Source organism: Peromyscus leucopus, chromosome 4 (genome assembly GCF_004664715.2).
Source record: "Peromyscus leucopus breed LL Stock chromosome 4, UCI_PerLeu_2.1, whole genome shotgun sequence".
Lineage (NCBI taxonomy): Eukaryota > Metazoa > Chordata > Mammalia > Rodentia > Cricetidae > Peromyscus > Peromyscus leucopus.
The window spans coordinates 102031609-102047187 of NC_051066.1; the positions used below are offsets into that span (position 1 = coordinate 102031609).

Consider the following 15579-nt stretch of genomic DNA (forward strand, 5'->3'; position numbering starts at 1 on the left):
ACATTAACGCATCTAATGTTGTGGCTTCTCAGCTTCTCTGGGGAAAAGCTTCAGAAAGTCCTATCGTTGGGGTAGGGGGATTGAACAATTAATGACATGCTTTTCCAGGAATCTTGCTAAAATGCTCAATGTGGAATGCAACTATTTCCTGCTAGTATTTAATCAATCCCCTAGAGTACTGGTTAGGAGTTAGCTTTTCTTCCTTTGTACAGTTCTGCTGTGTCCTGAGTATGGGTGAGCTTCCATGGGTAAGCATCTGTGAAATGAGTTGTGCGGCATTTTGGGTGAATTGGGTTTTCCAAGAAAATACTATTGGTACTGAAATAGAGTTATGTTTCAGTTCCTGAAAATTTTCAAGTTTGAACATATGGCTTTATTGAAATGAGCCGGGTATAAGTTCTTCATAAAGACATTCTAATTACTTACAAGCTTGGTCCTTATTGTCCATTTGTACTGTACAGTGTAGTTCTGGGCCATATTATGCTAGTGTTGACGAAGACCTCAGTGTTCTCTTGTATTGTTTAACAGCAATGGTTTTCAGCAGACTTTTGCTAATGTGTGTTAATGAGTGTCCTAGTTTTCATTCTCTTCAGACACTTAAAGCCACGATTTTATCCCTGCTGAAGAAATATAGAGTACTTAAAAGTTGTAAATTATGAATAATGGCCATTTTCTGCCCCTCTGGGAAAGCTGTGGCAACATGCTTTCCAGTTCCCTTGTCTGAATTGGCCTCGAACCCCATGCATGGCTCCAAGGATGCATAGCAAGCCACTATGTGGAGAAGGAGCCATTTGGGGACAAATAAAATTGTTCTCTTCTGAATGTCACAACAGCTGTGGTTGGGCTGTACCAAACCAAGACAGATAACTTAGAGGCCTCAGTTGGAGTCTGTAGTCCACACTCCATGTAGCAGGAAAGAGTGGATCATAGAAGCTGTAGGGTCCAATTATAAATGAAGAAACTGAGGCTCAGATGACATCTTCTAAGTGTATTATTGCAAGATATGGCAGGAAGGCCATACAGGACAACAGGACCATGGTGCTCATGGGTGTAACGGAAAAGTAGAGAATGCCATGGTAAAAATTCCTCCTAATATAAGGATTTTCTTTTTTTCTTCTGTTTTCCTCTCTCCCCCTCTCTTCCTTCCTTCCTTCCTTCCTTCCTTCCTTCCTTCCTTCCTTCCTTCCTTCCTTCCTTTCTTTCTTTCTTTCTTTCTTTCTTTCCTTCCTTCCTTCCTTCCTTCCTTCCTTCCTTCCTTCCTTCCTTTTTTTTTTTTGAGACAGATTTCTTCATGTAGCCCTGCTGTGCTGGAAATCACTCTGTAGACCAGGCTGGCCTCGAACTCACAGAGATCTGCCTAGCTCTGCCTCCCGAGTGCTGGGATTAAAAGTGCAAAGCTTTTCTTTTCTCTCATTAAGTCGTGGAATAGAATTGACACATGCATTAGAAAGCAATACATAAATCAAGAGCTTAATAGCAGCTTCACTATGCAAAGCAAAGGACACATTAAAACAATCAGTAATGCCCTGTGCTTCTGAAGTTTTCACTGGTCCTGAGTGGTCACCTTCTCCCTTTGTTCTGATCAGTGATCTCTGAGGATGGACCATTTTTATAACTACAGTGACCTTCTACTGTAGTTCACGGACCCTAGGAAGAATCTCTGGATGACGACAAATGTTCTCTCTCTCTTTTTTAAAAGTAATTTTTAGGTGCATGTGTGCAATGTGTGTATGATGTGTGCATGTGTGATGTGATGTTGTGTGATATGTGTGATGTGAGTGTGTGTATGTGTGATGTGTGTGTGATGTATATGTGTGGTGTGTGTGTATGATGTATGTGTTTGTTTATGTGTGTGTGATGTGTGCATGTGTGATGTGATGTGTGATATGTGTGTGATGTAAGTGTATATGTGTGATGTGTGATGTATATGTGATGTATGTGTGTGGTGTGTGTGTGTGATGTATGTGTTTGCTTATGTGTGTGTGATGTGTGCATGTGTGATGTGATGTTGTGTGATATGTGTGTGATGTGAGTGTGTATATGTGTGATGTGTGATGTATATATGTGGTGTGTGCGTATGATGTATGTGTTTGTTTATGTGTGTGATGTATGCATGTGTGATGTGATGTGTGATATGTGTGTGATATAAGTGTGTATATGTATGATGTGTGATGTATGTGTGTGTGGTGTGTGTGTGTGGTGTGTGTGTGCATATGATGTATGTGTTTGTTTATGTGTGTGTGATGTGTGCATGTGTGATGTGATGTGTGATATGTGTGTGATGTGAGTGTGTATGTGTGATGTGTGTGATGTATATGTGATGTATGTGTGTGATATGTGTTTGTTTATGTGTGTGTGATGTGTGCATGTGTGATGTGATGTGTGATATGTGTGTGATATAAGTGTGTATATGTGTGATATGTGATGTATGTGTGTGGTGTGTGTGTGTGATGTATGTGTTTGTTTATGTGTGTGTGATGTGTGCATGTGTGATGTGATGTGTGATATGTGTGTGATGTGAGTGTGTGTATGTGTGTGTGATGTATATGTGATGTATGTGTGTGATGTATGTATTTGTTTATGTGTGTGTTATGTGTATGTGATGTATGCATGTATGTGTTTGTTTGGGTGTGTGTGTGTGTGTATGAGATGTGTGTATGTGTGTGATGTGTGCCACCATGTACAGGTAGCTGTTCGGCTTTGATTTTCTCCTTCCCCGGCTGGGGGATTGAATTCAGGCCATCAGGCTTTTCTGCACAGAGCCTCTTGAGAATTATTTTCTTGATTAGGTAGTTTATAATCCATAGAAGTTGCTACGTGTCCAAAACTGCACACAGTGGTGTATTCTCTTAGTATACTTGACAGCTCATGGGCACCTTTCTCGTCATGCTTGGGGAGGTTTTCCAGCCACAAGCCCTGTGTACCAGGGCTTCTTCATTACACCTCATCCATGTCTGGGTCAGGATAACTGTGTAAAGGGTAACAACAAGTTGGCCAATTGTGTTTCGTTTTTTTTTTTTTTTTTTTTTTTTTTTAACAAAAAAGAAAAAAAAATCAGAACTTAAACTGAGTTTGTAACAAGAAAGGACCACATCTTCCTGACGTTTTTCTAATGACTTCTGGCTCCGGGTGGCTGCAGAATACCTGTGGCACACATGTGCTCGGCCTCAGGCTCACAGGACAAAGCCCCTTTGTCCTGAGTGTTCTTAAAAACGCTTTTCACTTCACAAGTCCTCACCCCCACTTCTAACTGGCAGTTTTCTAAAAGAAATTAAGCCACCCTCCCAGGAAGTGAAGAATAGCTTCAAGCAAAAGTCATCTACAAATAGAATGAAATGCATCCTTAACAAGAGCAGGACTTAAATACTTCGTGCGTCCTTTATCTGACGATGCTTTCATGGTCTTTTTTCTTCTGTGGGATGCAGGAGACAAAGCTATATCCAGTTGGTCACTGCAGCCCTGGGACGTCACCAGAGGAACAACAAAGACAAGGCTTTACCTCAGAACCTCTCCAGTGCTCCTTGAGGTCTCTTTGCTCCATTCTCTGCCCTTTTCTCTTGGTCTCACTCTTCTGGTGACATTTTCTCAGGTCATCTTGAGACTGGATCGTGTAGACAATGATGTACACAATCATGGAGAAGCAGCAAACATCCCCGAAGCGCTAGTTTCGTGGAGAAAGGCGACCTGGAGACCCCCTTTTCCCTCTTCTCTCAGGATGAGGTGCTCTGATCAAGGTCCCCTGGTTCAACATCCTGCGCTTCATCTGTGTGTCAGATGTGATCCTGATGCTTCAGGACATGGGAAAATACCCACGTTCTGTGGATTCTGTTATTTCTGTGCATAGGAAGCCGTTTTGTGGGATCTGACCATGCCACCATAGAGACCAGTGAGCAACAGTGTTGCAAAGTTTTGCAACAGTGAGGACAGAGTGAATAATAATAGAAAGTATTAAAGGAGGCATGTGAGGTGGTTACAAAAAGGCTGCCTCTTTGGTGGTCCTGGTGAAGATGACAGCGTGGGCTTCTGAAGGTGGACTGTGGCCACATCCCTAGTACACAACACACTACCCAGAACGTAATAGGTTTCCTGCCAATGTTTGTTAAGTCATCTGCAAGAAACAGCTTGAACCCTGGACTCGGGTAATAAAGGCATGCCCAGGTGAGAAAGCAACTCAGACACTGAGTGAGGAGGAGTTGAAACATCTGGAAAATAATTAGTTAAGATTAGAATCCAGAATGAGGGGAGAGATGGAAGAGGAAAGCTCAAGACGACAGGGATGCATGGGGGAGACACTGCAGACAGACTCCCTCTGCCCATGGCAAGAGGCTGCTGTCTCGGTGTGCATAACATCCCTCTTAAAAGCATGTTGCTAAGGGAACAACCAGACAGCTCGGGCGATGAAGGAACTCGCTGCACAGGCCTCATGACCTGAGTTTGGGTTCCAGAACCTAGAGTTCCAACAGCAGCTCCTAAAAGTTGTGTTCTGACTCCCACACCCTCTGGTGTTAGAACCTACATCTTTGGGATTCTAACACCAACTGCAGACCAGCAGATCTCTGGAAATCCTTAGCAACTCTAGCAGCAGACCAGATAGACAGCCTGTCTTGACCTTGCCACTGGGAGACAGCCATTGTTGGACCACCTGTACCACAGCCTGGGAGCCACTCTAATAAATCCCCTTTAACATATCAAATCATTATTAATATATCCATTCATTATCAACTCATTGATGTTTTTATTAATAAGTTATAACTTATTCATTCAGTTAATTAATAATTCATTCTATCAGTTATGTTCCTTTAGAGAACCCAGACCAATAGAGGAACTAGCTACTTTCTGATTAGGTTTTGTTTTTCACATTTTTGTTTTATAGCAAGAAGGACTTGGCCATCCCTGACTTCATTCATTAGGGTGGCTGAAAAAGAACCCTTGCAGGGAACAGATGAAGCATGATTTGGCCACTTCCTTGTTTTTGAAAACTTACATTTATACATTTATAAGATATAGTTATATTTATGTTGCATTATAAATATTATCACTACCCCATGATTTCTTTTAAGGAGTATTGCTAAGCTACTGCTCCATTAATGAGTATTAATTTAATTTAAATAGGTGACAGAATTTATAAATGTCCTTATTATATGAAAAAACAAACAGTGATGTGTTGTGCTATTTAGCAAACCACATGAGCACAACAGTGTACTGTTAGCCCTCCACAGGAGAGTACAGATAGAGGCCAGAGTTCAGTCGGGCTATCTGTCTATCAAGGATTTGTAAAGTGTAACCTTTTATTTTCAAAGACAGAAATAGATATCATGAAGAAAAATCTTAGTATTCCTATACACAGAGGGAAGTTTGCACTAGACCCAGTTAGAGTTCCTCTGGGTCGACAGTGACTCCTGAACCATGATGGGTATTTTCCAAGTGTACAAAGTGTCCACAAGTAAAGCACACATGAGACTCCCTTTGGGGAGTCAGAAGCCAACGACCAACAATTATGACAAATGCTTTAACCAGCATGGAACAACAAGGTGGCAAGACAGACTTTGGGGAAGGGACTCAGCATGTTGGGGGTGGTGGTGGTCAGGCTTTATGTTCTCTTTGCTTTGCTTATATAGTAGATCATAGCCTTGATGCTAAAAGAGACATCAGTTAAGTCAAACATGCTGCAGAAGTAAACAAAGCCTAAGTAAATACTACATAAAGTGCCAGTCAAAACACATTTAAAAGTTGGGACAGAAAATAGACAGTTTCCACTGTCTTAGAAACTGATCGCCTTGAAGCCAAGCTTAGGAAGGATATGGCTCTTGGAGTATCTTGGTGAGTTTACTTCCTGTTTGTTTATGAGTGATGGAAATACCACCTGACTTGTGCATTTTAAGATAGTACAAAATTAGCGGGCTCTGACCTCCAAAATCAAAGAGAACTCGGTGAAACTCTGGACCCAAGCTCCTGTAGTGGGACTGTAGGAGGAAGAAGAAAGAACAAGGCAGTCACCACTTTTCTTGAAGAACTGTAAATAGACTTACACTATAAGTATGAAGAAAATTCCTACTGGGTACATAAAAATACATAAAAGGAAGTTTTATAAAGCATCCTTTAAAAAACATTATTTTCATGTCTGTGAGTGTTTTGCCTGCACTATGTATGCTTGTTAAAGGTGTGCAGTGCCAGCAGAGGCCAGAAGACAGTGTTAGATGCCCTGGAACTGGAGTTATAGATGGTTGTGAGCCACCATGTGAGTGCTGAAAGCTGAACCCAGCACCCTTAACCACTGAGCCATCTCTCCAGCCCCTTCTTAATGTAAAGGACTTACCAGGTTCTTAGGCTAGAGTATTTGTAAGAATGTTCTTTATGGATGCTGCTTTTCTAATTTTGTCCATCCAGTCATCCATCCATCCATCCATCCATCCACCCATCCACCCATCCCTTATCATCTATTATTAATATATTAGCTGTCATGAGATAATTGGTTTCATTATGACAAATGCATCATTGTATCTTGCTTATATTCACTCCTCACTATCATAATCTCCTGACTCTCCCCGAGTTGCACCCCAATAGTCCCTCTTCTGTTGTCCTCTCTCTCTCTCTCTCTCTCTCTCTCTCTCTCTCTCTCTCTCTCTCTCTCTCTCTCTCTCTCACACACACACACACACACACACACACACACACACACGATTCCACATGAAAGTAGGATTTTCTTCTTTCTTCTTGCTTTATTAATTCTTGTTATCCCCCATTTCCTTCTTTTACACTCCCTCCTTCTTCCCTTATAGCCCGCTATATAGGTATATAAATACACATTTATGTTTAAACCTAGATTCCACATAAGGAAGAAAATGGGCAACATTTTGCTTAATATTATGCTTTCCTTTCTGGCCTTTTGTTCAACATCAAGGCTGAGATTTTATTTAGTCTGAAGAAAAGGAAGAAAAGAGAGGGAGGAAGGAGAGAGAGGGTGGGAGGCAGGGAGGCAGAGAGAGAGACAGAGACAGAGAGAGACAAAGAGACAGAGACAGAGAGACAGAGAGAGACACAGAGACACAGAGAGAGACACACAGAGAGAACACCCTTCAAAGTTATGCCCCCAGAGACCTACTTCACTTCCCACCACCTACTATTTCCCACAACCTCCAACAGCACCCCCAGTTGGAGAACAAGCCTTCAGCATAGGGACCTTTTAGGGACATTCCAGATCCAAGCATAACAAGCCCAATTGGTAGGCTGGAGGTCTTGGGCTTCTGTAACTGTAATAAACTCACTCTCTCTCTCTCTCTCTCTCTCTCTCTCTCTCTCTCTCTCTCTTTTTGGTTTTTTCGAGACAGGGTTTCTCTGTGTAGCTTTGCACCTTTCCTGGAACTCACTTGGTAGCCCAGGCTGGCCTCGAACTCACAGAGATCCGCCTGGCTCTGCCTCCCGAGTGCTGGGATTAAAGGCGTGCGCCACCACCGCCCGGCAATAAACTCTTGCTAATTTAAACCTATTTAATCTACTGCTTGACCTTTTCAAGTGGCAGCCAAAGATATGCAATGGGACAGAGCCAATGGCACAGAAAACTGCCTTACTTCTAACTGTATTTCTCTGGTGGACTCTGAGAAGGGTCGCTTAGCCTTTACAAATCCCCCTGTCCCAGAATCTGTTGAAGAGTAGATCTGAGTTTCCATGACCTTTCTTCAGTTTTTTTAGTCTGGCAATATGGCCATAAAAATGCCATGACAACATCATCTGTTCAGATAAACTCCCACAGATTTCAATTCGTAACCTAAAAACTTACTAAATATTTAAGGTAGAAAGAGATTTCATTAGATTAGATTATTAAAGACCAGGAAATACAGGAATACTGAAATTAAGAAAATCAATTTGATATGGGCACAATTTCCACTCTTGAATAATGGTCAAACCCAATAAGATAAATTAAAATTTTGACATGAAAGACTGTAACAGATTAAAAACCTGACTAGTATATAAATTAAAGATCAAATTTAGAACTTTAAGCCAATGACCTTATCTAATCTTTTCTAAAGCAACACAGTGTTGAGTCTACGACATCTCTCCCTGTGAGGCACCTTAAAGGACCTGGAGGACTTCTGCTAGAAATCTGAGCATCTTTCTTGATGGCTTTTTACCAGCTATTCCTCTCTCCTGGAGACTGCTGTCCTGCCCATTACTCAGCCTCATCTAGAGCAGATCCTAGGCACAAAGGACCTTATAATATTTAATAAATAGCAGGAGACCTCTGCATGTGCAAAGTGTGATGCTTGTCCAACAGGGAGAACTGAGAATGAAAACTGCAAAGAAGCTGTGTCTGCAGAGACTGCCTGACTAATTGGAACTTCAGTGTTGTGGAGACTGGAATGTTAGGATTGAGGTGGGGTAGTCATCTTAGGTACATTATTTCAGGCTAGCTTGAGTCCTCAGAACAGCCATATCTTGTCTAACTCCATGCCAGAACTGACATATTGTGACTAATAGATAAAATCCTTTCGGAATCTATTAACTTAGCAGGCCGCTAGCATCCACCAAACCCAAAGCTAAGAAAGCCATCAGATAGCACTTTTGGGTCTCTGGAAAATGTTCATCCATCTTGCTGTAGCCATTCTCTGATGGACCCATCAGTGCATTTTAAACTTGCCTTGATTCAAGACTTTCTTTGTTCTGTAAAACTATAACACTTCATGAAACTGTTTTCACAATAGAACATGGAGTTTGGGGTAACCTAAATCTGTGTTCCCAGGCCACAGTCACTCAAAATGGCTCCAGAATAAACTATCTCTTATTCCCTTAAAAAAAAAAAAAAACAACCAATTAACCAAACAAACAAACAAACACCACAGAGGACCTAAGCTGTGACATTCGAGAAAACAGCATCTACCACGTCAGTTCCTCCAGGGCCACACCTAAGAAGTGAAGAGAGGGCAATCACTGACAACATCCCTTGCTGCAAGCCACAGAAATATGAAGTAGGAATTCAGCTGACACTGGCAGAGCTAATACCTGGAAGAACCAAGGGTCGTCCAGAGGATGAAGCCAAGACTCAGGGAGCATTGGTGATACTGGCTTCTGAATATATCAGCTGTATCCTGCAGTGAATCTCTTGTGTGCTATTGTAGCTTTCCCATCTGACTCTTCTTCTAAGAACTTCTACCAGTGTGGTTGATCATTCATTTGGGCACAATTTCACCTATACTTTTGGTGTATTTGGATAACATCCCCCAACTGTGTTGACAACACATAGTCAAGACCCCCTTTTTCAGCCTTTATTTCCCTTTTAGCATTAGACTCAGAAGTCTGCCTTTCTGTAATTATCTTCATTAGCAAACATCTGGCCAGGGCCATCTCTGGACAATAGTATTTTATCTGAGATACTTCTCAAACATCCAAGGACAGACTGCAGATAGATAAGCATTCAGACTATCTGCTAGTTCCTGAGACAAGGTAAATATTTTCACTGAGACAACTGCCAAGGCCAGGAGGATGCTAGGTTCAAATCTTTGTCTCTTGTGCAAATTAGGCTTAATTCCTCCTGTTTCCCATAGCCCAAATGTTATCCTCACTTCTAGAGATTTCCCCCTTTAGCATTAACTCAGAACAAAAGGGCTTTTACAAACCAGGTGCATCATGCTGTGATGCAGGTTGCCTAGCAACCCAGAACACTTCCCCTGCCAGCAGATAAGAAAGAAAGGGGCTGGAGAGTTGGCTCAGAGGTTAAGAGTACTGACTGTTCTTCTAGAGGTCCTGAGTTCAATTCCCAGCAACCACATGGTGACTCACAACTATCTATAATGAGATCTAGTGCCCTCTTCTGGCCTGTAGGCATATATGCAGGCAGAACATTGCATACATAATAAATAAATAAAATCTTAAAAAAAAAAAAAAAAAAGAAAAGAAAAAGAAAGTGCTACCCAGGCTAACTTCAAACTAACAAAATCTCAATTCCTTTTACTTTCACCTTGGTTGACTAATCAGCTTATTATCTAACCACACTTAGGAATGCAGTGTTACATATGGATCCCCCCTTTTCCCTTCTTGGATTTTCCCTAATTGATTCTAGGTCCCTCTTCCTCTCATTTGACCTTTTCCTTTTATGAGTTCATCCTTGAGTCATAAAGAAAGCCTGACAGTCACTGCCTGGTGTAAACGCTTATCTGTTTTTATGACCTTGCTTTGGCCAGAGAATTGCTGATTGCATGGGTACATAAACTGGAAACTTCAGACACTAGGGGACAAATGGAGAGAGAGAGAGAGAGAGAGAGAGAGAGAGAGAGAGAGAGAGAGAGAGAGAGAGGAGGGAGGGAGGGGGGGGGAGGGAGGGAGGGAGGGAGAGAGAGAGAGAGAGAACTAACGTAGGGCAATGAGAGAGAAAAGAACTAAGATAGGACAATGATAGGACAGCAGAAAAAGGGACAGAGAATCAGGCAAGAGAGGAGCTAAGTATGAGAGCGAAAAAGAAGCTGTGTAGAAAGGACTGGCTTAGAAGAATAAAGTGAATGGATTGAAAGAGCTCACATTGCCAACTGGACAAAGAGATTTCTTACACTTGCTGCGGTCTTACGATTGCGGTGTGGCGTACCTTTGTCGGTGCTCTGGACACTGTCGACTCATCCTTGTGTACAGACACTGTGTGTGCTTTCGGGTTCTTTAAGATGTTCGCCACGTTGAAGTCTATAGCTAAAACAAACAAACAAAGACCTTGAAAAATTGTTTCTTCCTCCTTCACAAAGAGGCACACTGGCCTGCTTTTGCCTTTGGGCAGTGCCCCTAAGTGTGCTCAGAGACAGAAATAAGGTCGAGACTGACCAGAGGCTTGTTAGAGCTGCTTCAGTGGAAGAGATGAATATTCTACTTAGGATTCTATTACGCTGGGTTTTAAAGTATGTTAAATTCAGCAATGTGTCTTATGCCAGTCTCACTAAATCACTCTACAAGCTAAATAACAAGAGTTGAGGAAAGTTTTTTGGATAAACTTTGACATTACACAATAGGAAATACTAGACGTTGGCCTGATATGCCAGAGGCAGGTAAGCATTTGATGCTATCAGAGCATCTGGTAGCCATGAACTGACATTGGAAATCAGGAGCAGATCTAAAGCAGCTTGGAATTAGAATGGGCAACAGAGGCAAGAAATCATAGGGAAAAATTAAATTTGCTATTTTTTTATTTGTTTTAGTGCGAGCTATGCAGCCTAGGCTGTTTCTCTGGCCTCGGCTTCACGTGTGCTGAGATGACAATTTTGAGTGTTTCTTTAACTTAATACAGGTCTGTGTGATCATAGTTTCTGGTTTTCACTGAAAGAGTGAGCACTGAGAACAAAGGAAGCTTGGCTCTAAGCCCACTACCCTCCGACGAGAGCTTGCCATGCAGACTGTGGTTTGAGAACTGCCGTTAATAGAAAGTAATATATCAATACCATGCAAAGAACCTAAACTAGGGATATTAATAAGAGATAAATGAAGACATGAGTAAAGAAATTAAAAGAATAAAAATAGTTAGCTGGTCATGGTGGTTCATGCCTTTAATCTCAGTACTTGGGAGGCAGAAGCAGGCAGATCTCTGAGTTTGAGCCCAGCCTGGTCTACATAGTGAGTTCCAGGACAGCCAGGGCTGCTATACAGAGAAAGCCTGTCCCAAAGAAACAAGAAACAAAAACAAAAACAAAAACAAAAAATAAAACAAAGAAAAGTTGCAAAAAGCTTATAAAATTTAAAAACTTTAGATATTATTGATATATAGGATTATTAATAAATACGTCTTGATAGTCTCCCCCTTTCCCACCTTTCTCTAGCCCATTGATTTATTTTAGGGAAATAAGTCTTAATTATGGTTTTCATGTACTTGTTGTTTGCAGGATCTCTGAAAACTTGTGGAGATTAATTGAAAAGTTTCAAAAACTGCATTTGATACAGTTTGTGTCTTCAATTTTTTTTTACATTTTTTTTTTTTTTGGGAAATTCCACCTGTGAATATGCCAGCCTTACTATATGTGCACAGGCAATTTTTCTTGTATGTATGTGATTATTCTCTGTGTTATTGCCCTAAAAAGGGCACACAAAGTATTGTTTTTCCAGACACTTCCACAGTTTTTATTTTAATAACCTTTTTGGAATGCAAATGACTTATAGATCTTGGGACACTAAAGCAAGATCAAGCAGCTCATTTGTATTAACACAGCAATCGAATAAATGGTTGAAACAGAAAAAACAGTGGGTCACTGTTCCTATGTCTTATTTAGGATACATCTAGTTTATATCCATTCATATGTCTTCTTTAGGATACATCTAGTTCATATCCATTCATATGTCTTCTTTAGGACACATCTAGTTTATATCCATTCATATGTCTACTTTAGGATACATCTACTTTATATCCATTCATATGTCTTCTTTAGGATACATCTAGTTTATATCCATTCATATGTCTACTTTAGGATACATCTACTTTAAAGCAAAGCTCATGAGAAGAGTCTTTTGTACAGTATTTAGCTATCAGGAAAATGAAGGAAAGAAAACTCAAGTGGCCATTAAACAAAATGTATGTGACATGCAGAATAAAGAATAAAATACAGGTGCAGTTTTATTTCAGCAAAATAGGATAATGATGAGTATTTTGAAGAAAGTCTGCTTATTTGTGAATATATTCTTATTTTTATTATCTAATTAAAAATTATTTCTACTTTGTCCCAGATCCTAATACATATGCTCCCCACAACCTGAGTCTCATATTAGAATTCAATAGAGCTACAGTTGTCTTCCTACCTGCATCTTTCTGTTTCTCCCGCATGGAGTTTATGGTTTAGATTGTGGCCGAAGCATAGGGGTCTTTACAATGCTGGAAGTAAAACCCAGCTCCTTCCTGAGTGCTGTGTTAGCACAGTATCTATACTCGTGAGTAACTTTTCAGAGAGACCACAGGGTTCAAGTGCTCACAACACACTTGGTTAACTGTGGAGTGCTGTGCCTATGTGAGGTTTCGTTAACATCCCCAAGTATTGCCAGTTCAACTAAATTTAGTAATTCAAGAACATGAAGACATTTGGACATAAAGAAATAGTTATTTATATCACATTTGGCTTCGAAGGGAAGTGTCATTTTATTTTATGTTGGAACTACAGAAGCTGCTTCTCTTTTATTTCTTAGTAGGGATCACATCTGCAGCTCCATTATTATCGTCATTAAATAAGTTATTAGATCTAATAACTTCATTAGATAAGTTATACATGCCAAAAACCAAGTAACCATCTTTCTAAATATTTGTGCATGTGTGGGTATGTGCATGTGTGTGAGTGTGTGTGTGTTTTATAAGAATAAAACAGTGAGTAGCTGAGAGAGAAGCTAAAGTGTTAGGAAGTCAGTCTCAAGAATCAAGATGGTGGTGGCAGCCACTGTGGCCTCTCAGTGGCTGTAGCCTTGGCCAGGGATTTGATCTCTCCAGAGTGAGCACCCTGGCACCTCTCCACCAGCCTGGTAAGAAGGGAGCAACAGAGGACCACCCTGAGGAGAGGAAGCTGTGAAGAACAGCAAAACAGCAACACTCACTTGTACCCAGCTGGCACCAGGACTGGGATCATCAAGAAATAGATCCTGGATGCTGGGAGGTGCCAAGACAACAGGATGCTGGGTTTGGTAGGAAGTGAGTAAGTAGATGGTAGAGTGAAAGGAGAGAAAGAAGAGAGCGAATAGGTGCGGAGAAACAGAAGGAGAGTGGTTTGATAAAAAAAAAAAAAAAAAGCGCTGTTCTTGCGCCTTGAGAAAAGAAGAATTACGCTGCCCATCAACAGAGCCGGTAACAGACACAAGTGCTAGGGGGCCCGTGCCTTCTTCCTTTGAGAAAACTGACCACTGTCTGAGTCACTGGGACTCCCAGAGCCATACCCTAGCTCAGGAAGAAAAGTGTACCTGCAGAATGGAGACCCGCAACTGCCTGGACATGTCCTGCTGTGTTGACTTCTCATCGTTGGCTGAGCTGCTGGTCTCTCTAGTTGGTTGTGGTGGCGGTTCAACCATGAGACTGGATGACTCTGCGTTGAATTACACTTTTACCGTCTAACTTTGGCCAGAGATTTCTTTCCTCTGGAAGCTTTGGGCTGGAGAAACACCTGAAGACACCCAGAGCTCCCTCCCCCCACCCCAGAGCGTGACCTGCCCGTTGCACGAGCACGAGCCATTTCGATGTGCAAGGATGGGGTGGAGAGATGGGAGAGGAAGAGAAAAAGAAAAGCCAAACAGCTTAAACACTATGAAGAGAGGTAGATCTGGAGATGTCAGGGTAGAGAGGAACAGCCTGAGGTGAGTAGCCTGCGAAACCACCTGAGGCCAGGATAAAGTCCTGGCCAGTACTGCCACTGAGGGCCACGTTTGAGTCCATGGCCATGCAGCAGCAGAGGTCTGTGTCAATGTCCATGACCCATGTTACCACCAAAGGCCACGTGGATGTCCCTGGTCTGGACTGCCACCTAGGACCACATTCATATTCAAGGCTGTACAGCGTTGGCCCCACGCCTCACTGGCTACAGTATTAGGGAGAGCTGGTCTTGCCCCTCATCAGCTGTAGCACTAGGAAGAGCGGGGTCTGCACCTTGCCTGGGCAGCACAGTAGAGCTGACCTCATTGGTGGGAAGTAGGGAAGTCGGTGAACGCTGGTGAGCCAGCCTCGAGGGCATGAGCATGGGAGAGCTGGCCATCTGTAGTGTGGAGGCAGGGGCGAGGGAAAGACGCCCCCACCCCCCACTCTGCCAGCTACAGCAGGCAGGAGATCCAGCCCCAAGGTCATGAGAGCAGGAGAGCCGGCTCCACCCCTTACTGCCTGCAGCATCGGGTGCACTAGCCAGGGCAGCGCTGGAGAACTCACCCTGGTGGTGAGGATGCAGCAGAGGTCACAGGCTGAACAGCTCAGCTACCACCCAGGTCCAGCTCTAGGGCTGAGTTGGCTCACCCCAACATCCACCCCATCTATGAACTGCTGGAGCATGTGAAGGGGCAGGTCCAAAGCTGCAGGATCTCCACAACACAGGGCATCAGCAGTATGTATATCCAAGAGTTGTCTCAGTGAGGATCCAGTATTGACAGTGTAGCAGAAGCCAGAGGCCTTGAACCAGACCAATGACTCATTGCAATGAACATTTGCAAGATGTACGGACTAAAAGGCATACTGTGTGACTCACTGTGACACACTATAGCTTCTATGATGAGATTTTTCTTTTAATTTTCTTTTATTTTGAGGGGAAGTTGCAAGGGCAAAGGGCAAATACGGAAGGACAGGGAGATGAGAGGGATTTGAGTGCATGATGCAAAATCCACAAAGAACCAATAAAAGATTAAAATAAAAAATGTAAAAAAAAAAAGAAGTCTCCATGGAGTCAGACATTTGAAATGCACTGTAAAATACAATAATTTCTTTTTTTACGTTTATTTTTATTTTGAGAATCTTGTACATGAGTGCTGTATTTGCATCATTTCTACTCTTCCCTCAGCCCTCCAACTATTCCCACATACCCCCTCCACATTCCATCTCAAATTCAAGAGCTCTTCTTGAACTATTGTTGCATATATGCATAAGTACATGTAGGTACAACTTGCTGA

At 42.1% G+C, this 15579-nt stretch overlaps 1 protein-coding gene across 1 annotated transcript in view; it reads right to left on the reverse strand.

Moving 5' to 3' along the window:
• Fam227b (family with sequence similarity 227 member B) overlaps window positions 1-15579 on the reverse strand; it is a 170070-nt gene that overhangs the window by 7696 nt on the left and 146795 nt on the right. The window contains exons 12-13 of the mRNA XM_037205193.1: window positions 10574-10671; window positions 5803-5963 (exon numbers count right to left, since the gene is read on the reverse strand). Coding sequence (XP_037061088.1) covers window positions 5803-5963; window positions 10574-10671 — 259 coding nt within the window. The remainder of the gene's footprint in view (window positions 1-5802; window positions 5964-10573; window positions 10672-15579) is intronic.